We start from the raw sequence: 23,914 nt of genomic DNA, 5'->3' as shown, positions 1-23,914 counted from the left end.
AGTCAGCCTGTGAGCAAGGGGTCACTGTCCCCTCCGTCCTTGTCTGTCACTGACCTGCTGTATGGTCCTGGCAAGTCACCGGCCTCTCTCCAGCCTGTTTTCCCCTATGACAAGTGAGGGTGCCAGATTAGCTGATCGCTTAGACCTTCCACCTCTGCCACTTTGGAAGTCGTTTCCTCGAGCTTCTTAAGGGAACCTTTCCTTCTGTGCCCGAGCTCTCTCAAGAAACTGTGAATTATCTCACCCACCCATTTCCAATATATGAATCCCCTTGGCCATATCCCTGTGCGGTAGCCATCTGCTCTTAGCTGGCTTATCCACAGTGACGGGAAGCTCACTCCTTTGCTGTGGGAAACAGTGCAGCTCCGTGGAAAGAGCACAGCCTCTGCCCTTCCCTCCCTGCGATACCCTGAACCAGTAACTCCATCTCTCCAAGCCTCAGTTTCCTCATCTGTAAAATGGAGAGACATATCTACATCGTGGAGTCGTTGTGAAAATTGAATAAGGGTACATTTCTCATGGGCTCAGCCCATGCTGGGCACTGTTCTCGGGGCTTCATTCATAGTTTTAATCAAGAGGCAGGTGGTAGCATAACCATCATCTTGGAAAAGGAAGTCAAGAAGATTTGAGGTGTCAAGGGATGGGGCCAGGATTCAGACCAGCAGCCTAACTTCAGAGTTATTGCACTAAATCACAGAGCTGTTCTGTCACTGGATAGAGTAAGTGAACCCCATTGAATGTGGGGTTTCCCTCCCCAGGTGGACTGGAGAGAGAGGGAGGGAGGGAGAAATTCAGCCTCCATAAACACAGTCAGAATTTTGGACAAAGAAAAAAATGAAGAGCTATTTTAATTTCAGCATACATACAAGTTTTGTGTTTTACACTTTTGGTATTGCTTTTATTTTCAGCTACTTATTTGAAGGTCCTCCATATAACTTTTTCAGGCTTGAGGCCTCCATAGGTCGTAGTCTGGGCCTGCATCTCTCCCAGCGCAGCCGGATCCTTTGTGCGTTCGTCAGAAATTATGAAAATTCCCATCTTAAAAAAAAAAGGAAATTCCCATCTTGCCACAAATCCCCAGTCTGAATCCCACAGCTCCCAGGCCCCCTCCCTTTTTCTGCCCTGGAAGAGTCCTGCCAAGACCCCAAGGCAGTGGTCAGTGATCACAGACCCTGGCGGTGGTTTTAAGTTCCCCTATGACACAAGACACCTTAACCGGATCCTGGACCTGGCAGAGGACACGACAAACTTCTAGAGCTGCCAGTGGCCAAGGCTGAAAAAGGGACCAGCCAGGCTGCAAGCTGTGATTCGCCACCAGGGGGCGCCCGACTCCGACCAACCTTACCTGACTCGGAAGTTCCAAAGTGGGGCTCGGGAATGAGCTTTCTTTCCAAACCATTCCAGGTGATTCTAATGCAGCCGTCCTCCTGCTCTCCACCCCACACTCCCACTTTACACACACACACATCCAGTCTACAGACTAGTCAACTGGGCTGGCTGCCCACTTGCCCTGCCACCCTACCCCACACCCCTTCTCTTGGTGGATTTTACCCAAACCTCTGCAGATTACCACTCACTCCCACTCCCTCCATCCATCCCGTAGTCCCTCCAAACCCATCCTTCTTCCTGGGGATCCCTGGATTATTCCAGGGTTTTGACAATCTCTTTACCACCCATAATCTACCTCATTTGATTCTTACAACTGCACTGCCTGTGAAGAAGGCAACAGGGCAGGAACGATGGTCTCCTTGGCAAAAGAGGAAGCTGACACCCAGAAAGAGGGGCTGACTGGCACCCAGCAAGTCAGTGGTGACACTGGGCAGAAAGCCAGGGCTCCTGATCGCCAAAGCACCCCGGGACCTGACTGCACTCAAGCCAATTGATGGGCGAGGGACCCTCCCCTCCAACCATCTCACTGGGGGCTCCTGGCTTTGAGAGAACCTTAATACTTATCCACAAACAAGATAACTGCTTTCCTGCCCTTGACTTGCTGTGTGACCTTGGGCAAGTCTCTTCTCCTCTCTGAGCCTCTGTAGAGTATGAAGATGGTCTCTGGGTCCCCCCTCTGACTGAGACATTCTGTGACTCTCTGACGGGGGCGTGAATCATCTCCACCCCCTTGGGGCTTCTGGGGTCTCTATCAAAATGCAAAAGGCTTGTGAGAGGACTGATGACAGCACTTTCGTGCAAAAGCAATAAGGATCCCAAAATGGAAAGTCTGCACTTCTCACTGCTCTCAACAGCTGGGCTTTACATAAGCTTCAACATTTAACGTTATCCTTGCTACAACCCCAGGAGGTAGTATTATTATTTTCCCCATGTTATAGATGAGGAAACTGAGGCTCAGAGAAGTGAAATAAGTACGCTGAGCAGGACTAGAGCCCAGGGAGGCCAATCTCAAAAGGCAGGCTCTTTGGGGACTTCCCTGGCAGTCCAGTGGTTAAGACTCCACGTTCCCAATGCAGGGGGCATGGGTTCGATCCCTGGTCTGGAAACCAAGATCCCTCATGCCACACAGGGCGGCCAAAGATTAAAAAAAAAAAAAAAAAAAGGCAGGCTCTTTCTTCTACTATATGCTGCTTAGGGAATCTCCTGGAAGTCTGCTTTAGAAACCCAGGGTCTGCCTTAGAAGGTCTGTGGCCTTTGGGGCATCCCTCCAGAACTGAAGCCCTTCAGCCACCCCTCAGGAGGTATTATGGGAACTGTAAGAGAGAGACAGGGCCTGGACCAGCATGACCCAGGGTCCCGGGCCTCTCTTCTCCTTCAGCCAGTCCCTCGTCCTGAGCCCACAAGCAGACACTGCAGCCCAGCCAGAGCCTGTGAGCAGATGCAAGTTTATTATGGCACAGACGGCAGCTTCCTGAACCCTCACCCCAAACACCAGCCCCCAAACAAGGCCCCGGGAGGGAGCTCTGGCAGCCAAAGGCTTATCCCTGGCCCCGAGCCAGACCAGAAACCCTCGACAGTGACCTCAGAGCCGAGGTCTGGAGGCTGTCAGCCCTGAGCAGTGCCCCCAGCCCACCCCCATCATTCCCTAGCTGTCCAGAAAAGCCCACACACAGAGGCAGAGCCCTTGGAGGATGGGCGAACCCACGGGCTCCTCTCCGCGGAAATGCAGTCCACGGTTCCAACCACGCCTCGAGACCCCAGCAGTGCTTGAAACAGCAAGTGTGAAGCTGGAGGGAAGGTTCCCAAGTATTGAGGGAGGAGGGGAAAGCCGACCCCAACAGAAGCAAACTTCAGGTCAAAGAGCTGCCCCAGAGAGGCCAGACCACAACGCCCCAGCCCCCAGGGAGCAGACAAACAAAGACGAGCAGCTGCCCCCTCTAGCTCTGCTTAGGTGCCGTGGCCCCATCCTTTCCCCCCCGCTCAGCTTGGAGGGGCCTGGAAGACCTGCCCTCCATCCTCCCCGGGGCAGAGGCCACAGCCCTCAGCCTCCCCCCAGCTGCAGCCAACACCAAGGCCCAGAAGGATCAGCGTGGTACAAAACATCTGTTAACGGGCTACATGCAAATACCATCTTCTGCCAAGCAAGCCGAGGGGCTTATTATCACAGACTGTGCCCAGTGGGAGGCCCAGACTTGCTCCTCTCTCCCTGGGAAACGCTGGCTGACAAGCACCTGTCTTCACACCTGCCCAAGAGTCAGCCCCAGTGAAATCTGCCTGGGCTTCCATGCTCACGCTTCCCCGAGCCTGCGGTGGCCCCTGGGAGCGGAAGCGGACAAATGAATTCACGGGGCATCCCCGGAGCTTTGCACCAGCCCCACGGCTCCTGCAGGGCGACCCCTTCTCCCCCCTCAGCATCCTGGAAGCCCCACATGCAATGCCAGCCCCAGGCTCAGGTGCACTCAGAGACAGGGCCATCCTCACCACCCCTTAGCCCTTCTCCCCACCCCCACCCCCGGCCACCTGCTCAGTGGCTTCCCAGCCAAAGGCCCCAATTCCTCCGTCTCTCCCTCTTCTACTGGACCAGTGGGAGGAGACAGAGGCACTGTACCCTGGGATATTCAAATGGAACATGTCCGTTTCCTCCACTCTCACCCAGAACATCTGTAAGCAAGGGACAGAGTGTGGGCAGGGTCCGGACTGCCATGGGAAGGGCCACTGGGCTGCCGGAGCGTCTCCCTTGCTGGCCCACCGCAAGGATCTTGTCACTCCCTCCACTTGCCCGAAAGGCTTCAGCCCAGCAGCCAGAGGAGGAAAGAAAGCAAGGGAGGGTAGAAAGAAGGCGACTGGGATTTTAACATCCTGGTTTGGTGACTTCTCCCAAAACACAGAAAAGCCCCGGGAGGGGGTGATCCAGGGGTGAGGCGAGGGAGTAGATGAGGATGGGGGACGGAGCAGATCAGGGTGCTCAAGACCAAGGCTCTGCCTTCAGGGCTTTCCCTGCCACTGGGCAGAGAGCTCCCGGAGGGTGCCCGGCCCTTTCTCTCCCTCTGGGCACTGCCTGTGTCGGGCATGGGCGCCACGGGAAACCTCCTTAAATGTCTGTGGTGTGGATGCGAGCTGGACCCCCGGCATCCAGGTCCAGAGTCCAGTCCTCCTCGGCTGCCCTGCGGGGCACTGCAAAAAGATGGGTCCACGCGTCCTCAGCAGGAACTCCTGGCTCTGCAAAGATACAGCAAGAGGGTCAGGCGAGGGAAGGAGGGAGCGGGGAGAAGGGCAGGGAGGCTGAGGCTGAGCCAGGCTCCAGGCAGGGTTCAAGCCTCAGGCCTGCTGCTCTCTGGGGCAACATCTCCATCGCCACCACCAGCCCCGCCTCCCCAAGCCCCCGGGGCAGCCTTGCCCCTTGGCTCTGACTCAGTGGGACCAGATACAAGTCCCGGAGGCCTCCCCTGGCCCTTGCAAGGCCCCCCGCTGGATGCTGCCTCTGCCTATTTGCTCTCTCTGCCTGTTCCCTTTACCTGGGATACTCTTCCCTTTCTTCCTCCTCCCCCACTGCCATCTGGCTCACCCCTCTCCATCCTTCAGGTCAGGAAGTTGGCAGTCCCCACCGCAATCATTCCCAGATCCCCTATGAGACATGGACCCTGCCTAGCTCAGCATCCACCCGCACGCCAGCACCTACCAGGCTAATATTGTCATTGGCTATTTACCCGGTGACAGGACAAGGATTCCCTCTCCTCCTCTGGGACTGAGTAGGAACCTCCAGCCCACACTAAGCTAGGATCAAGGGAGGGGGTCTCTGGTGGAGCGGGGGAGGGCAAGAGGCAGAAACTGTTAGCATCACCAAGCACAGGAATTATAGTGTAAAGGCAGGTCCCGGCAGGAGAAAGATTTTATTTGCCTTGTAGATATTTCACCCTGAGACCAACCAGGGCCTTTTTCCTTCACCCCAGCCCAGCCCACTTCCTTTCCCCCCCCCCCACCCCCCGATCTTACCCAGCCCCTGAGCTCCATCACAGGGAGAAAACCAATTGATGGAACCAACTGACTGACAGCAGGGTCTCAGGAAGAGAGGACTGAGGGCGGGGGCGGGGGGTGGGCAAGTAGAGGGTGGGAGCAAGAGAGAATTGGAGGACGGAGAGAAGAGGACCCGGCCATGCCAGGTGGCCTCAGTCTAGACCTGCGGGGGTCTGGGGGGATGGAGTCAAGAACGGTTTTGTTTGACCTTTAAACTGCAAGACTTTTACATAATGAGCTGTAAGTTAAAGGTTTACTCTCATGTTCACCCCCTTTCTTAGGGCAGGAGTGAGTCCCTGCTGAATCCTTAGATCCCAGCGAGCAGGTGCTCAGTAAACTGTGCTTAAATTACTGATGTGTTAGTGAATGAATGAATGGATGAAGCCCCCAGTGCTCACCTGACAGAGATCCAGTGCTCTGTGAACGTTGAGCTAATGAGGGGGTGTACGTGTGTGTGTGTCTGTGTGAGGGTGTGTGTGTGTGTATTGTGTACTGGGAAGAGATGATCTCTCAAATCCACACTCTAGGTCCCTGCCTCTGCTGGATGGTCCGCTAGGCAGGCAGCTGGCCCTTACTCTCCTCCCCCAGGGGCTCCCATCCCCTCCTCCCAGCCTCACCTGGTGGATGAGGTCAGGTCAGGAGGTGAACGAAGAGGATGGCCAGGCCAATGTTAAGCAGAATCACCATGCAGATGAGGACGGTGTTGGGGACCTGGGAACAGTGGAGAGAGGCTGCCTGAGTCCCCGGAAGAGCACACCCCCACCCTCTTGCTCACTGCTGTGCCCAGCATCAGTGCTGGAAGGATTCTTGGAAATAACCAAACTGCTCAGGGTCCTGAGAGGGGCAAGAACGTATCCCAGAGCACACAGTGGGCAGAACTGGGCCTGGAACCCAAGAACACGGCCTTCCCCACTGCTAATTCCTCTGGGGCCACAGCTGTCAGTCCCTCAGAGCCCAGTTTCAGTCTTTGGCACTGCAGTTCCTAGCTCCCAGCCTCCTATATAGCAAGCCCAGAGGTCCAGGCCCCAGGCCCCCCACTGGGCCCCTTGCTGCTACACCTTGCAGCTGAGGCTGGGAGCCTGATGGACAGGGGCATCCCACCCCAGCCGCTTAGGACTCCCAGCCACCTCCTTCTCCAAAGAACTGCCCAGACAGCGGGCACAAAGGCCAGCCCCCTGCCCCAAGGTGGGGGGCTGTGTTGCATAACCGTGGATCAGGCTGCACTTAACTAAGGCCACATCCCGCCTGCCCTGTCCTGCGCCATCACCCTCGCCACCCGGCCATCTGCCCCCGAATCCCACCCCCAGCTCCCCCACGCCTGGGGAACCCGACTTCCCACCGACAGCCTCACCTCCTCCACCTCCACCTCCGCCGCTGTCGCCGCCTCCTTCCGAGCCTTCTTCTTGGCCCCGGCCTTGGTCAGCCGGGCCTCCGTCTTGCGGGCCTTGGCCTTGGGCTCGGCCTTGGGGACGATGGGCTTGGGTTCCAGCTTGGCGGGGCTCTCGGGCGCGGAGCCTCGGGGCGGGGCCGCCGTGCCGGGGGCGGACGGGGACGGGGGCGCCGAGTCGGCCGCGGGGACCTCGGGCTCGGGCTCGTCCTCGAAGGGCGGCGGCGCGGGCGGCGCGGTGCGCACGGCGTAGCTGTGGTAGCCCTGGTACAGCGCCACCTCGGGCTCCTGCGACCGCGCGGACGGCGCCTGCAGCGCCTCGATGGCTATGCGCTCGCTGGCGGGACGCGCGGGGCTGCGACGGCCAGCGGCCTCGGACGGCGTGACCGGCCGGCTGCCCTCGCCGCCGGGCTCGCCGTTCCAGGCGCCCGAGCTCAGCAGGCCGTCCTTGGACGCCGCGGCCGGCCGGGGCCGCTTGGGCTGAGGGGGCGTCCCGGCCGGCGACGGGGGGCCACCCTCGGGCGCAGGGGTCTCGCGCTCGTGCAGCTCCGGGCTCTCGCGGGGCCGCTCCGAGAGGCCTGCGGCGCCAGGGCCCCGGTGGGGGGAATCCAGCAGGCTCTCCGAGTTCTCCAGGATCTCCTGGAGCAGCCGGCGCTTCTGATACTCCGGACCTGCCGGGGACCACACGGGGAGGCTGCATTCGAACCCCGGTCCCAGCACTGGATGACCCAGGGCAAGTCGCTCTGAGTCTCATTTATGTACTCAGCCAGCCTTAACCTACGGCCACCAATTGCCAAGTACTGTTTTAAGCAATTCCCCAATACTAACTCATTTAATCATTTTAATAACCCTATGAGGTGTATGCTCTTATTTAGCCTCCATTGTACAGATGAAGAAAAGGAGGCTCAAGAGAGGTAAAAATCACTTGCCCAGAGTCACTCCGCTGACCAAGGGCAGAGCCAGGACTGGCATTCAGGCTAGTCTGGCTCCAGAGTTTATGCTCTGTATGGTCACACTGGTCTCTTTCCATTCTCTTATCTGAAAAACGGGCCCAATCATACCTATTTCATAAATACTAACGGAAGGATTAATCGGGTGAAAAAAAAAATGCCTGTAATAAGCTGAGCTCAGTGCCTGGCACGTGGTGACAGCTGTTGCTATGACCACCCAAGGGCGGAGGCAGCCAGCCAGGGTCGCTCTTCCTTGGACCAGCAGGGGGCGCACTGTGATGGGAAGCGACTTAACCTCCCAGGCACAGATCTGCGCTCCGCGATCTTCCATCTAGTCTCCCTTTGGTCTTCCGGCCGCAGCCAGAATGTTTAGAAAATACAAATCTAATCGTGCCACTCACCTTAAAACCCTCAGTGCAGGCAGCACCACTCCCCCACCCTGATGGGCTCCCACCGCTCTATCCAAACGCAAAGTCTGTATCAGAGCCAGGGGGTCCTCCTTACTCTGCAGCCCCATTTCCCAGAGAGAAGAGACAGGCTGGAGTGGGGGAGCCTCTGATACCCCGCCACAATCTCAGCATGAGTCCCCTTGTGCCATGCTTGCACCCATCCCTGCTTGCACCACGCTCCACAGATTCTGGAACTCAAAGGCACTTGAGCATCTCAGCTTTCCAACAAGCAAAGAAAAAGTGTCCACCCGCCCCCACCAGGACCTACCCCTACCCCGTCCTGCCCCACCCCTCCCTGGTTGGCCCTACCTGGCTGGTAGAAGTCTGGAGCCAGTTCCCTGGCCAAAGTGCGGGCAATGTTGGACTCTTGGTTGGCAGCCAGGGCAGCCTGTTCTGCTGCCTCAGCTTTGGCCTTGGCGTGACTTGTCCTAAGGAGACAACATGGTGGAGACTCAGGATACCCCCAGAGAGCTAGTCCTCTGCCCTTCCTCCCCAACCCACAAAGAGACACTCTGGACAGAATTTTCATTCACTCCAGCTGTCAATGAGTATTTATTGAGCCCTGTGGTCCAGAGTGCTGTGCATTCCCCAGACCACTTCCTCTTCATTCTAGGCACACAGATGGACTACATTTCCCAGCCTCCCCTGCAGTTAGGTGTGGTCAGGTGACTGGCCAAAGCATTGTGGGAAGACAGGATTATGCCATTTCCAGACCTGGCCCACAGAAACCCCCCTGTAATCCTCTTCATCCTCTCTTTTCCCCCTGTTGCTGGTAAAATGCAGAGGCCAAGGCCCAGAACAGGGAATTTAACCTCATTTGTGTCACAGATCTTCCTGGCATCTGGTGACACCGCTGGACCCCTTCTTGGAATGTTTTAAAATGCACAAATTACACAGGATTACAAAGGGATGCAATTATATTGACACACTGTTATCAAAATATTTAAAGGGACAAATTTGTAATATAATAATGTCTATTCTTCTTTATTAACACTTTAAACAAAAAATCTAGCAGGTCTATTAACTACCATGATTTAAAAGTATAGATTAACATAAAGAATATTTCAAGGATACGTGCAACAACAGTAACGTGACATGAAAATATATGTGATTTCTATTAGCGACAAAGTCAGAGATACCGCTAAAACTACTGTTGATTTATTGCCAACTTCCATAATTGAAGAAAATACTAAATTTCAGTTAGAGGTTAGTAAAAATAAAGATGTATGGGATCAGGCTGAAGCTGGACTCCAGGTAAGACCACATCCCTGCTTGGCTACTTCCCTGTCCGATTCTGTGTCTCTCACTCCCCCCTCTCCTGAGAGCACTTGCTCCATAAATCGTCTGCACAAGGATCCTCATCTCAGACTCAGCTTCTAGGGAATCTAACCTAAGGCAGCATCCAGGTTCACGGACTCCCTGATTTCTCTCCACAGTACTGCCTGTGGACCCCAGGTTCAGAAACACAGTGGAAGGAATTTGGGTCCACAAATGATTATTGCATAGAGCAAAGTCCCCCCCCACCCCGCAGCCCCGCAAAGTCCCATATTAAATGTGGAACATTTAAGCATTAAATTTAAACATTAAATTCAGCAAGCCTTAAATGTCTACTGCGTTAAGCACCTGAAATTTGGGGGATGTTTATTTCAGTTTGTTTAATCTAGCCTAACTAGGAGAAGTAACTGTTAAAATAGTAACAGCCCCACCTACCAGTGGGCAGTTTTAAAGGAATTATGAAGATTATCTCACGTAATCATCATGGTGCCTTAGAAAGCTGGTGCTGTTATTATTTTCCTTGTTTTACGGAAAAGGAAACTGAGGCACAGGCAAGGTAACTTGCCCAAGGTCACAAAGTCTTTAAGTGCAGGAACTGAGATTTTGAACCCAGGCAAGATGATTCCAGAGCCTGTGCTGCTCTGAAGCATGTGCCACGCTTGGCCAGGAGCTGGGATTCCTGTGGACAAGACAAGCCCCTCTCAAGTGAGGGAGATGGGCTGGAAGCAAACAACCAAAATTATTTAATACAATGTAATTAAATAAAAAGTGCAATTGTGAGGGGGCTTCCCTGGTGGCGCAGTGGTTGAGAGTCCGCCTGCCGATGCAGGGGATGCGGGTTCATGCCCCGGTCCGGGAGGATCCCACGTGCCGCGGAGCGGCTGGGCCCGTGAGCCATGGCCGCTGAGCCTGCGCGTCCGGAGCCTGTGCTCCACAACGGGAGAGGCCACGGCAGTGAGAGGCCCGCGTACCGCAAAAAAAAAAAAAAAGTGCAATTGTGAGAAGTACCATAAAGGAAGAGTACAGAATGCGATGAAAATGTACAACAGGAAGATTGATATAGATCGGCGGTGGAGGTGGGGATTAGGCAAGGTTTCCTGGAGGATGTGACATTTAAGTTGAGACCTGAAACTGACACATCAGTTGGCCCATCAGAGGTGACGTGGGGACAGTGAGCCAGGTAGAGGGAAGAGCACGTGCAAAGGCCCTGAGAGGGAGTAAGAGCTTCGTGCCTTTGGGGAACTGAAAGGTCAAACCAGTATCCCCATGGGCAGATGAGTCAGTTCCTCAGAGAGCTGATTTGCGTGTGTCTCTAGCATGGAATTGGGCCCACGATAAGGGAGATAAATTTTACTAAGCTCCCTCCAAGTGCCAAGCCCTTTGCCTACATTATCCCTTTCAATCCTCAAAACTGCCTGGGAGGTAGTTTTTACTGTCTCTATTTCACAGGTGGGGAAAGTGAGTCTCAGACAGGTACCTTGCTCAAGGATGCAAAGTAACAGTTGACACAAAGCATTTACTACATATCAAGGGCTTTATAGAAATTAACCCACTATGTGGTAGATGTTATCACCATCATCCCTCTTTACAGAGGAGAAATCCGGGGCATAAGAAGGCTTCAAGGATCCCACCAAACTTACCCAGCCAGCAAGCGACTGCGAGTTTTCAAACCAAGGCTTTCTGAGATCTAGAGTCTGTGCCCTTAACCACAGGCTGTATCTCCACTCCATAATGAGCCGTGGAGTTCAAACCCAGAATTGTCTGATTTCTACACCCTTGCCCTCTCCACTGCCACAATAATGTTTACTGAAGAAAAGAAAATTTTACTGAATGAAAGGACACATAAATGAACGCATGCATGCACACGTGCACGTATGTACGCGTAAGCGGGAAGCATAGGAAGTAGTTAAGAGCATGGTTTTGGAATCGGCCGTCCTGGATTCCAATTTTGGCTCTGCCAAGGCTGGGGCTAGGGTGCAAATGAGGCATTCACCTCAGGCTCAAAATTTAGGGATGCCAAAAAACTCAGTAATCCAGATAAATAATACTCGAATGCCATATTTTTAAAAGTCCAAACTAATGCAAAAATAATCCTTGATGAGCAAGCTGTGAACAAAATTTAAATAAAGGCCAAATCAGACCCTGCATTTGTATGACTCTCCTCACTCGCCCCCCTCCCCTAGTCCCGACCCCACTGGGACTCCAGGACCTTGGGTGAGTGGCTTTGCCTCTCTATGCCTCAGTTTCTACATCTGTAGGATAATAATTCTGCCCTTTTGGAGTTGCTGTGAAAACTACTGAGAGGCAACACATGAAAGTGTTTAGCCCAGGATGGGGCTGAGTGATGCTGATGATGGTGATGATGGTGGTGATGGTGGTGGTGGAGAAGGAGAAGGAGGAAGATGACATTTGTGACATCAAAATCCAGTGTGGAGCCAACAAGGAACCTACTGTAGAGCACAGGGAACTATACTCAGTATTTTGTAATAACCTATAAGGGAAAAGAATCTGGAAAAGAATATATATATATAATATGTATATACATACCTAGATATATGAATACATATACACATACATATATATACGTATAACTGAATCGCTGTGCTGTACACCTGAAACTTACATGATATTGTAAATCAACTATACTTTAAAAAATTTTAAAACCGAGTGTGGTACATGCATATCCCCAGACTCATATTTGCCTGTACATGGGTATGTGTGATTCAAAGATCTAAATTTTCAGAGACACTTCCCTGGAAACCTGAAACCCCAGGTTGGGGGAGGAGGGAAAGGGCTGGGCAAACCCTCAAACTGAGAAAATGTCCTTTTTTGGTAATGTGAGCTGGATGAGGCTTGTTTCCCGGTGCCCTGGGAAGCTGTGTTGCAGGACTTCTCAGGCCAGAATGGCAGCCTCCACACTGAGCCCTGGAAGATTCTGGGGGATCAACGGTGGACCCTCCAGGGCAGCCAGAACAGGGGTCAGAGGGGAGTGGCCACACAGCCCAAGGCAATAAGGGCTGCTGGGTTTAAAGGAAGCATACTCCTCTGCCCACATCCATCAATCTGACCAACTGAATACCTTATTAGCTCCCCACGCAAAATGCCTCTGATTTCAGGAATAGCTCCCCAGCTCCCCAGCCTTCAAGCCAGGAATCCCAGCGTCTCCCACACCCCCCTTCCTCATCTTTCAATATTCACAGACAACAACCGCCAACTCCTGTCTCTCCTGCTCCCTCTATAGCTCTTGAATCTGCCCATTCTCCTTTCTTCTATCACTCCTCCTGCAAGGTCCCCCACTCCCATCTGTAGCCTCCCTGCCCCCAGGCTCGCTTCCTACAACCAATTACATGCAGCTTGCTTAACCCATACATCTCCTGGCCTCACCTCTTGCTGAAAATCTTTGCAAGGCTTCCTATTGTGCTGAAAATAAAGTCCAAACTACTTAGGGTGGCCTTCAAGGCTCTCCAAATTCTCGGCCCGAGGCAGCCTTGATGGGGTATATTTGGCAGCTTACCAGGGCAGGCTGAACTGCTGTGGTCCAAAGGCTATCTTCTGGTCCAGTGGCACTCACAGTGTGGTCCATTCACCAACCCCCCAGCCCCTCATCATCCAGGCACTTGTTGAAAATGCAGCTTTGGGGGCTCCACCCCAGATCTATTGAATTAGAATTTCTTAGGAGGAGCCCAGGAATCTGTATTTTATAAACCTCCAGCTGCTTCCACTACTCATTAAAATTTGAGAAGCATGCACTAGTCAGACAGAGAGAAAATCCAGCCTCCTCTTGGGCAGTTCCCAGCCTGCTCAACCCCCAGGAGCCTTGAGTGGCTCTCTTCAAGCACCAGGATCCCTCCCTGAGTCCAGGTCCTGCTAGGGAAGCGCAGGAACCATTTCTTTTCCTATGACCACTTTGATGTTTCTTGGGGAGGGTCTCCTAGGATGGCTCTGCCCCTAATGGGGAGAAGGGAAGGAGAGTAACTGGGGCACGGGGTGGGGCAGGGATCAGTCACCCTTCTTGATTTCAACAGATTTTCTTTCGTCAGCAGGGTTAAAAATAGGGCTGGTGGTGGTTCAGGGATGGGGCAGGGCAATAACCCAGTGGAAGCACGTCTGAGAGTATCCAGCCCCACCCCCTGACTCCTTTGCCCACCTAACCGCCCCATTAGATCTGGCCTTGTTGCCCAGGTGTCTCCATCAGGCCACCGATGGCTGCATTGGGCCAAAGGGAGACACCCACAGGATGTACCCCTGACTCCTTTGCTCTGGTTGTTCTCCCCTCTGGAATGTTCCTTCTCAGTCCTTCCACCTCCCAGCCTTAAAGGGCCAGCTCAAGACCCACTTCAACACCCAGATTCATTCATTTCATACAACTTTATGGAGTGCCTACTATGTGCTAGGCACTATTCTGGGCACTGTGATTACAACAGCAAACCAAGTGTCCAAAACTCCCTTGTAGAGCTCACATTCTACTGCAGGGGTCAGCAAGTCAGGGCAACAGGCCAGATTTAGCCCGCTGCCTCTGTACCACCTGTGAGCTAACGATGCTCTTTATATTTTTAAAGGTGTGGGAAAAAACCCAAAAGAGTAATTTTATGACGTGAAAATTATATGGAATTGAGATTTGTGTCCATATAAAGTTTTATTGGAACAGAGCCACACCCATTTGTTTACTATTATCTAGGGTTAAGTAGTTGCCACCGAAGTCCGTGACCTGCAAGGCCAAAAATATTTACCGTCTGGTGCTTCACAGGAAAAGTTTGCCCACCTCTGTTCTAATGCATCCACTCAACAACGGTCTCTTCTACTACTCTTACTAATAATATTAATCTGTTATTGGTTGAGCACTTTGTGCCCAGCTCTGTGCTATGGCCACAATTACACATATGACTTCAGTGAGGTGAAGTCACTTTCTCAAGGTCACACAGCTGGAAAGTGCACCTGCCCATTACACCGAACCACGGCCTCCCTGGCACTAACTAACTGGGCCAGGTGTTCCACGTGCTGGGACCAGGGATGGGGAAAGATCAGACCCAGCAGCCGCCTGAGGAGCTCACAGCTTAATGCAGCCCTGCCAGCTCAACTACGCCACATCTCTGAAAATCAGTGGATGGACAGGGGCGCAGAGCAAAGCCTTCAACTGCATGGGGGTGTGGCTAAGAGGGGGCAGCTCTGGCTAGGTTGTCTGGGGTCAGGTCTCGGCTCTTCTCCTTATACCCTTGGGCAAGTCTGAGCCCCCTGAGCCCCAGTCTCCTCATCTGTAAAATGGGGATAATAACAGCACCTGCCTCAGAGAAACAGTATAAGGAGTAAATGAATAAACAGTCATATGGCCCTTAGAACAGTAGCCAGGACACAGAAAGTGCTATCTAGGTGCTTGTTAATAAAATATATAAGCAGCACAGTTGTTTTTAGACGACTGAAACAAAAGACCTGAATGTACTTAATGTCACTGATTTGTTCACTTAAAAATTTTTCAGAAATCCATCAGAACAAGGAGCCCATGGTAGGTTTGGAGGACAGAGGCAGATAATCAGAGCCCCCAACTCAGGCCGCTGCCAGCCTCTCTGAAGCTGCAGAGGTGGTTGATAAGGGCAGTGCAGCCAAGTCTTCCTGAGGGGATGCTTCAGATGCCACCGCCCTGTCTTCTCCCAAAATAGCCCCTCGCCCCTAGCTCTGGCTGGCTGTAGCCGTTTCCCCCCAGAACAATCATGGTCAGAGTAAACTCGAGGAGGAACCACAGGTGGGATGTCCAGCCACCTGCCCAGATAGCTCCCTGGGAGAAAGTTCCCCTGCCCTCCAACAAGGATGTAGACAAGGGTCCAGTCTTGCCTGGACTGTATCCATTTGGCAAACATGTGCTAAGCCCTGCTGGGAAACTCTTCACCAGAGGGATTAAGGGTACAAGTTCATGTCCATCATATTCTGGGTACCTGACCTTTGCTCTCTGGCCTCAGTTTCCTCAACTGTGAAATGGGGTTAATAACATTTAACTCACAAAATTACTGGGAGCCTGAAATAAGATTGCACAAAAGTGCTTAGCATAAACTGAGCACTTAACAAATATTAGCTATCATTATTGTTACTGTTTTTGTTATTATTATAATGATGTTTACCAGCAATTCCCTTCCAAAATGCTAAGGGCTGCCAAAAAATTGGGATTTAAATATGCATTTGTAGAAGGATATGTCATGTAAACATTGTTTCAAGGTTCACCTACATTGTAGCATAACTAATGCTTCATTCCTTTCTATTGCCAAATAATGGTCCACTGTGTGGATAAACCATATTTAGTTTATCTGTTCATCAGCTGATGGACATTTGGGTTGTTTCCACCTTTTGGTTACTATGAATAATGCTTCTATAGATATTCATGTAGAAGTTTTTGGGAGGATGTGTTTGCATTTCTCTTGGGTATACGCCTAGGAGTGGAATTGCTGGGTCATGTGATAAGTCTTTTTAACCTTTTGAGGAACTGCCAGACTGGTTCTGAATTGAGTGCAACATTTTACCTTCTTCCAATAACATATGAGGATTCCAATTTCTCCACCTTCTTGTCAACACTTACTATTATCCATTTTTAAATTTTAGTCACACTAGTGATTTGTGAGGTGCATTTCATTGTGGTTTTGATTTGCATTTCCCTGATGGCTAATGATGTTGAGCGTGTTTTTATGTGCTTAATGGCCATTTATGAATCTTCTTAGGAGAAATGTTTATTTAGATTCTTTGCCTGTTTTCAATTTTTTTGTCTTATTATTGAGTTGTAAAAGTTCTTTATATATTCTAGATACAAGTCCCTTATCAAATATATGATTTGAAAATATTTTTCCCATTCTGTTGTCTTTTCACTTTCTTGATGGTGTCCTTTGAAGCATAGAAGACTTTAAGTTTAATGATGTCCAATTTATCTATTTTTCTTTTGTTGCCTGTGCTTTTGGTGTCATATCTAAGAAAGCTTTGCCTAGCTCAACGTCCGAAGATTTACTACTATATTTTATCCCCAGGGTTTTATAGTTTATTTCTTACATTTAGATCTAGAAACATTACTTCTAATAAGAAAAAATGGGAAATAAACTAAGGGTTCATACCTCCCTAGGAGATAGGCACCACAACCATTTTACAGATGAAGAAACTGAGGCACAGAGAGGTTAAGTCACTTGCCCATTATTATTATAATGAACATTAAGCCAGACATGGCCCCTGCTCTGGAAGGATGTAGAGTCTGGTCAGAGAAAAGACAAGGTGAAAAGTTTTGAGAACAAACAGAAGGCTACAGGGCAGGAGAAAGCCCATGTGGTGGGTTACATGTTCATAATTTGTATTTTGTTATTTTTATATTCTATATTATAAATATATAAAATATGTAGGAAAAATAATATGGTTTCATCATCAAAAAAATTGGAAAATAAGCAGACGTTTTTGAAAAAAGAAAAATTGCTGTAAATATTTTGGTATTTTGAGGTGGTTAAGAACACTGTTTTTGACTGTGGGTGGCTTACATAATTCTCTGTACTTTGATTTTTTTCCATCTGTGAAATGGGGCTATGAATAGCCCCTGCCTCATACAGCTGTTGGGATTATAGAGTGAATGTACATAAGGCATTTAGAACAGGACGTGGCACGTAGAAAGCGCTATGCAAGTGTTTGAAAATTTTAGAAAGTGAATTTGTTTTAGCTGAAGTGGAGGGGCATGGGTTTTGAGTCTAGGGGGCTGTGCCCCCCTTCAGGCCCTAGGTAGGACCTCCCGACCTTGGAAGCCCAGCCTGAAATCCCCAGGCCATGGCGGTGACCTGTTCCAGATCACGTTTTACAGAAACCTTTCTCCCCTTCTTGAGAAAGAGCCACCAGCCCAGCTGGGAAGGGGGCTCACACTCACCATGTGTGGGTGGGTGACACCCCTTCCCCCCCTCAGCCTCTAAGGGGGAGGCAAAGTAATGAGTTGCTGTTTACTAAGCGCTAACTATGTGCCAGACACCTGATCTTTGTGGTCGGCTGAATAATGGCCCCAGAGATATCCAGGTTCTAATGCCTGGAACCAATGAATGTTACCTTATATGGCAAAAGGGGCTTTGCAGATGTGATTAAATTGAGGATCTTGAGGTACAGGAATTATCCTGGATTATACAAGCAGGTTCTAAATGTAACCACAAGTGTCCTTATAAGAGGGAGGCAGGGGCAGGTGGGACCACAGGAGAGGAGATGATGTGATGTTGGAGCAGAGACTGGAGTGATGCACTTTGAAGATGCAGGATAGGGCCCCAAACCAAGGAGTGGGGGCAGCCACCAGGAAGTTGAAAAGTCAAGGAACTGGATTCTCCTGTCAGCTTCCAGAAGGAACCAGCCCTGTCAACACCCTGACTTTATTAGCCCACTGAGACTGATTTCAGACTTTTGACCTCCAGAACTGTAAGAGAATAAATCTGTGTTGTAAGCCCCCACGTTTGTGGTAATTTGTTACAGCAGCAACAGGAAATTACAACAACCTCTGTGATCTCATGTCATCCTCAAGACAACCCACCGTATAGGAGAAGAAAGGAAGGCTCAGGAAATTATTTGGCCACGGCTCATAGCTAGTGAGATCCAGAGCTGGCTGGAACATGGTTCCAGATCTGTCTGGCATCAGAGCCTTTGCTGACCCACGCATCTGCTACACACTTCAGTTAAGCCAGAAGAGCCCAGCAGCTGGGACTGGCCACAACCACGCCTCTTCCCCCCGGGGCGTGGGCATCCCTAGGGTTCATCCTGCCTATCATAGAGCCCAGGGCTAGTAGTTACCAGCAGTGATACCCTCAACTTCCCCAAAGAAAGGTTAGTCAGTTGGAACCTGGGAATTGCCTGGCTGCGTGACTAAAGTCTGGCTGTATTTCGGCAGCCAGTGAAGTGACAGGGAGGGGACCTCAGGCCTTGCTCCTCCCGCCGCCCACATAGGACTGGGCCCTGCAGTCCAATCTGGAACCCAGGTCTCAGAAGTGAGGCCTTCTCTGGATGAGTTGGCTGCACTGGGAAACTTCCTTTTTAAAAAGTCTACACCAAGGACTTCCCTGGTGGGCCAGTGGTTAAAAATCCTCCTTTCAATGAAGGGGACGCGGTTTGACCCCTGGTCGGGGAACTAAGATCTCACATGCTGCGGGACAACTAAGCCCATGCAACGCAACTACTGAGACTGTGCACACTAGAGAGAAGCCCGTGCGCCACAACTAGAGAGACGCCCGCGCGCTGCAACAAAAGACCCTGCATGCAGCAACGAAGATCCCATGTGCCACAACTAAGACCTGATGCAGCCAAATAAATAAATAAATATTTTAAAGTCTACGCCAGATTTTAAAATCACATTTTTGAATTATGAAAAGAGTAACAGTAAAGCAACAGCACTGGGAACCCCCTGTGCTAAAACGATAGCTATGTTAGCTTTTGAGCCTTCTTTTCTAGCCTTTCCACGTGTACATCTATTTTTTAACAGAGCTGTGAACACAATAAAGATTCAATTTTGAGGGCCAGTTTTTAAGAGCATGGAATCTGAAGCTATGCTACCCAGGTCTGAAAACCCTGACTCAGACATTAGCTGTGTGACCTGGGCAAATCACTTAACCTCTCTGTGCATCCATTTCTTCTTCTGAAAAGTGAGTGTGGCAGGAAGATTTTTCAGATGCCTCCTGGTATTCATACCCTTATGGGATCCCTTCCCCTTGAGTATGGGCTGAACTCAGTGACAGGCTTCTAACAAAAAGACTATGGCAGCGGTGATGGGATATCACTTCCATGACTAGTTTACAAAAGATGGTGACTTTGCTCTTGCTAGCAGACTCCTGCTGGCTTTGACGAAGCAAGCTCCCATGTTGGGGAGGCTCACGTGGCAAGGAACTGAAGGCAGCCTCCCGCCAACGTCAGCAAGGAGCTCAGGGCCTCAGTCCAATGGCCCACGAGAAACTGGATCCTGCCAACAGCCACGTGCGTGAGTGTAGAGTGGATCCTTCCCCAGGGGAGCCTTCAGATGGGATCAAAGCCCCGGCCGACACCTTGACTGCAGCCTCATGGGAGACCCCGAGCCAGGGGACACAGCTCAGCCACGTCCTGACACCTGACCCACAGAAACTGCGAGATAAGAAAAATGTGTTGTTTCGTGCTGCTATGTTTGGGGATAATTTTTTAGGCAGTGATAGACAACTATTACAAATGTGGATAATAATAATGCCTACCACATAGGGTTGTTATGAAATTTAAAGGAATTAATATACAGAAAGCACTGAGTGTGCACTAGAGAAGTTTAGCTTTCACTATCATACATTTTTCACTCACATAATTTTTCACGTTTCCATAGATTCGTGTTTACCACTTCAGACTGCTCAACCTTTTTTTCTTTAGAAATTTAACATCTACATATCTTTGTGCTATAGTGCTTTCCCTCCTGGGAATCTGGCCAACTGACATACTCAAATTGTGCAAAATGACACACGTACAAGGGTATTTACTGCAATCCTGTTTGTAATAGCAAAAGATTGGAAATGAAGCCAGAGCAAGAAGTGGGGAAGTAGCTGATTAAATTATGGTCTAGTCATTTGAAGAACAATTCTTGTTGAGTGCCTACTGTGTGCCAGCACTGTGCTCAGATATTGGCATGTATTATTTCATTGAATCCTCACAGTATTCTCTAAGGTAGACATCACTACCAATTCCCATTTTACAGGTGAGAAAACTAAGGATGAGAAGGTTAGATAAGCCACCCAGCTCACACAGTCAATAAACGGGGAAAGCCAGGAATTCCAGTGTGGTGAACACCAAAATAAGATTAATATTAAATAATTTTTAATATGAATGTTGGAGTTTTCGTTAATATTGGTGTCAGACGACCTGGTTTCAAACCCCAGCTCCTCCATGTCCAAGTTGTGTGACCTTTGCCAAGTCGTGGAACCTCTCCAAGTCTCGGTTTCACCATCTGTAACTCGGGTTAATAATAGCACTTAGCTGCCCCTAGAATTATTGTGAGGATCAAGTGAACTGTGGCATGTGAAGGGTATACTCATTTGATCGCGACAAGTATTTACTAAGCACCTAGCGTGTGCCGGGTCCTGGGCTAGATCTAGGGGTACAGCAGTGAACAGAAGAAACTCACCTCCTAGAACTTACAGACTAGCCTAGCATGCCTCCCTGTGCATAGTGGGAACCCCATCAATGGTAGCTGCTATTTTTGTTACTATTACTTAGAGAGTGATTCTTCGCCCCAAGGGTTGGGCTTCCCACCTGGGTCTACTGGGATCGCCCGCAGACAGCCCACTGACCTGGCTCTGGGTGTGCTGTGCTCCCCGCCTCAGCCCACCCCGCCCACCCGGTGAGCCAGCCGGCCGTGGCATCCCACAAGGCCCAAGTCAGCAGACATCTCCTGTCTAAATAAGGACAAGGCGCACAGGAGAGCTTTCTGAGCTGGAGGAATGTTGACAGCTGAGCCCTCCCAGCCCAGCACCCTCCCCAGCCTCCGGCCCCTCCCCAGGTGGTACTCCGCTGCGGCATTCCAGTTTTTCCCAGAGCAGCCCCCAAGGTCCCTGACACCCCCCTTCACCCCCCAGGCTGCTCTGAAAACCGATTAAGGAAGCTTAGGAAGGAATTCCAGGCAGCTCCATCTGCTCCTGGGGGCTGGCACCCCTGCTGCCACACGGGGAGGAAGAAACCGCAGGGAGGGGCCGACCCCGGCCCCAGCCCTGGAAAATCACATCCCTTGCTTCGAAAAGCATTTCCAGAGATTTTATTTGGCCTCAGGCACTCTGTCAGGTGTGAGGGCCCCAGAGGAGATTCCGACCACGTTGCTGTCTTCCTCTATCCCCAAACCATGTCACAGCAGTCACGACTGAGACAAGTCCATGGCTCCTGGTGGGGTGGGAAGGGGGAGACACATCTAGCCCAGAGCACGGGCTCAGGGGAGACCTCTTAGAGAAGTTCTTGCTGAGGCAGTGGCTGAACGGGGGAGCTCTGGCACCAGATAACTGGGGTTCCCATCCTAGCCCTGCTTCTTCCTAGCTGTGTGACCTTGAGCAAGTTACTTTACAGTTCTGTGCCTCCGTTTCCCCATCCGTGAAATGGGAGAATAACAGCACCAACCTCACAGAGTTGGGAGAACTAAATGCGTGGGTATTTGCAAAGTGCTTAGAGCAGTAAGGGTCGGGGGTGGGGGGTCACATCCTCAGGATCTATTTAGGGTGACCGGAGAGCTTATCATTCAAACCAGGGCACCTGAGGGTGAAAGGGGGTCTGTTTATAATTATACCCAGCGTGATCCAGGGCGATCTCAGGCACACGAGGCAACGTGGTCATCCCAGCTTTGACCACACTAAGGTGCCAACTGTCACCGACAGCGACTGTCTGTCACCTTTGTAAGCCAGCCCTGCAAGAGATGAACACCATACTCAACACACAGCAGGTACACACAAGAGCTGCTGAGGTTTTGTTTCCAACAGGTCTGACTTTCAGATTTCCCAGGAAGAAAAAATTACCCTTACGATGAAGACATGTAAAAACGAGACTTGAGCTAGAGTCCAAGGAAAAAATTAAGGATTTCAATGCATTAGTTAAGAGATATTTATTGAGCTCTTTATGTGGGTCCATGCCTAGGCCCCGGGGTGGTGGGGTGAAGGGGGAGGGGAAAGGGGGAGGGGAAAGAGGTGTCATAAGGAAGCAAAATAAAGAAGTAAAGGATTCCATGCCTGGTGACCAACCATGGCTGGTCGGGTAACAAGGAAGCATTTGGAGACAAGATTCAAGATAGAACAGACACCATCAGGGAGGGGTCAGGTCTTGGGTGGGCCTGAGGGATGTGACAAAGGGAACCGACCAAATGCAGAGCAAAGGCAGAGAGGTGGGCAGGAAGGGGGCCTGGGGCTTGGGAAGGGCATGTCCTGATGGCTAAGAACCAGGTCTTGGACCAGAATCAAGGGCCCAAGTCCCATCTCCACCCCTTATGCACTGGCTTACCCGTGGCAACTCACACGATCTACTTCGTCTCACTTTCTGCAGCAATAAAATAGAGCAAAGGATACCTTCGCTCTTCAGGGCTGCCCGGAGACCAAATGAGATGCCTGTGAAATTCCGTGCAGTTAATGGCACATTGCAAATGTAGAACGCTACATTTAGAACACTAAATGTACAATGTACTACAAATGTAGTACGCTCCACAGATTTTTGTCTGTTTTGTTCATTGATGAATCCCCAGCACCAAGAACAGGGCCTGGCCCACAGCAAGTGCTTATTAAAAATTTGCTGAATGAATAAATGGCAGCCATTATGACTATTATTATCATAATTATTATTCAGTGATAGGCCTGGCTGAGCTGGAGCAGAGGAAAATAAAGGAGCTTTTTACAGATGTGGAAGCAGGCCGAGACAGGTGAAGGGATTTGCCTGAGGTCACACTGCCAACAAGTCCCAGAGTGGGAGCTGCCTCCGTGGCCGGGCTCTTCAACTCTCCCTCCTCCCATCGTCCCTGCCTGCCTGCCTTCTACAGACATTCCCTGGGTGCCTACTAAGTGCAGGCATCTGACAACATAACAGGGATATGAAGAAACTTAAAATCAGAGTTCTGGCCATAAGGCGCTTATAGACCAGTAGAGAAAACCTATAGGAAAATAATCTAGTTGGGAAAGTTCAGGCTTTTTAAAATGGGAAATCCAGAAGAACAGACATGGTAAACTTGCCTGCAGAGGAGAGCTCTGAGCTACAGCCTGAAGCAAAGTAGGGATGGAGAAATCAAGCCTGATACTAAACATGTACTGGAGACGGCCCAGGCAAGCTCTTGACAGGACACTGGTAGCTGAGATCAGCCACTGTGGCAGTGTCTACACCATGGAAACTGGCAAACTCAAGGAAGCAGGGTTCTCCATCTCCACCCGCCACCCACCAGACCCTCCAAGAGCTGTTGAATCAGCACATCACTTCACAGAATAGACATGAGCTAGAAAAAAGCTAACTGTCTCAGCAGACTCAGATCCTTATGTTTTATCTCCTACCTGGGCAATTTCTCTCCCCTCCCCCTTTGAAAAACAGATTACTAGCTTTTTTTGACAAAAAGCACTTGAAGTCTGCCGTCTCTGACCTCAGGATCTCCCCTCCCTATTTATCACAGGACAATTCTCGGAGTGGGTCTCAGGCGGCATCTGTGGAAACCTGCGTTTTGCTCTGTGAAGGAGTTAGGGGAGCTGAAGGGGACCGCTCCACGCTGTGCCCAGGCATCCTCTCTTCTTCCTGCATGTAGTCCTGGGAAAATGATCAAGTCTTATTTTAAATTCTGAGGCTGTGGGCTTATTTCCATGTCTGTGTGAGCTAGTCAGATGGAGAAGAGAAGAAAGAAGCGAGGAAAGGGTGGTCTGAATAGAGGGAACGGCAGGAGCCAAGGCACAAAAAGGTGTTAAAACACACACAGACACACAGACAGACACACACCGAGTGTTTACGAAGCTGAGAAAACTTTA

At 50.7% G+C, this 23,914-nt stretch overlaps 1 protein-coding gene across 2 annotated transcripts in view; it reads right to left on the bottom strand.

Moving 5' to 3' along the window:
• Positions 1-831: 831 nt before the first annotated feature.
• The window catches only part of JPH2 (junctophilin 2), a 65,477-nt gene continuing 42,394 nt past the window's right edge, over positions 832-23,914 (bottom strand). Inside the window, exons 3-6 of one of the 2 annotated variants that reach the window (XM_032606874.1) lie at positions 8,499-8,617; positions 6,755-7,461; positions 6,021-6,114; positions 832-4,608 (exon numbers count right to left, since the gene is read on the bottom strand). In XM_032606874.1, the coding sequence (XP_032462765.1) occupies positions 6,034-6,114; positions 6,755-7,461; positions 8,499-8,617 (907 nt within the window). In that variant the 3' untranslated portion in view covers positions 832-4,608; positions 6,021-6,033. Of the gene's footprint in view, positions 4,609-6,020; positions 6,115-6,754; positions 7,462-8,498; positions 8,618-11,878; positions 11,973-23,914 lie in introns of those variants that run through there. The other variant, XM_032606875.1, reaches the window with a different exon arrangement.

This window comes from Phocoena sinus, chromosome 15, assembly GCF_008692025.1.
Source record: "Phocoena sinus isolate mPhoSin1 chromosome 15, mPhoSin1.pri, whole genome shotgun sequence".
NCBI lineage: Eukaryota > Metazoa > Chordata > Mammalia > Artiodactyla > Phocoenidae > Phocoena > Phocoena sinus.
This window is presented reverse-complemented; position numbering and strand designations above follow the sequence as displayed.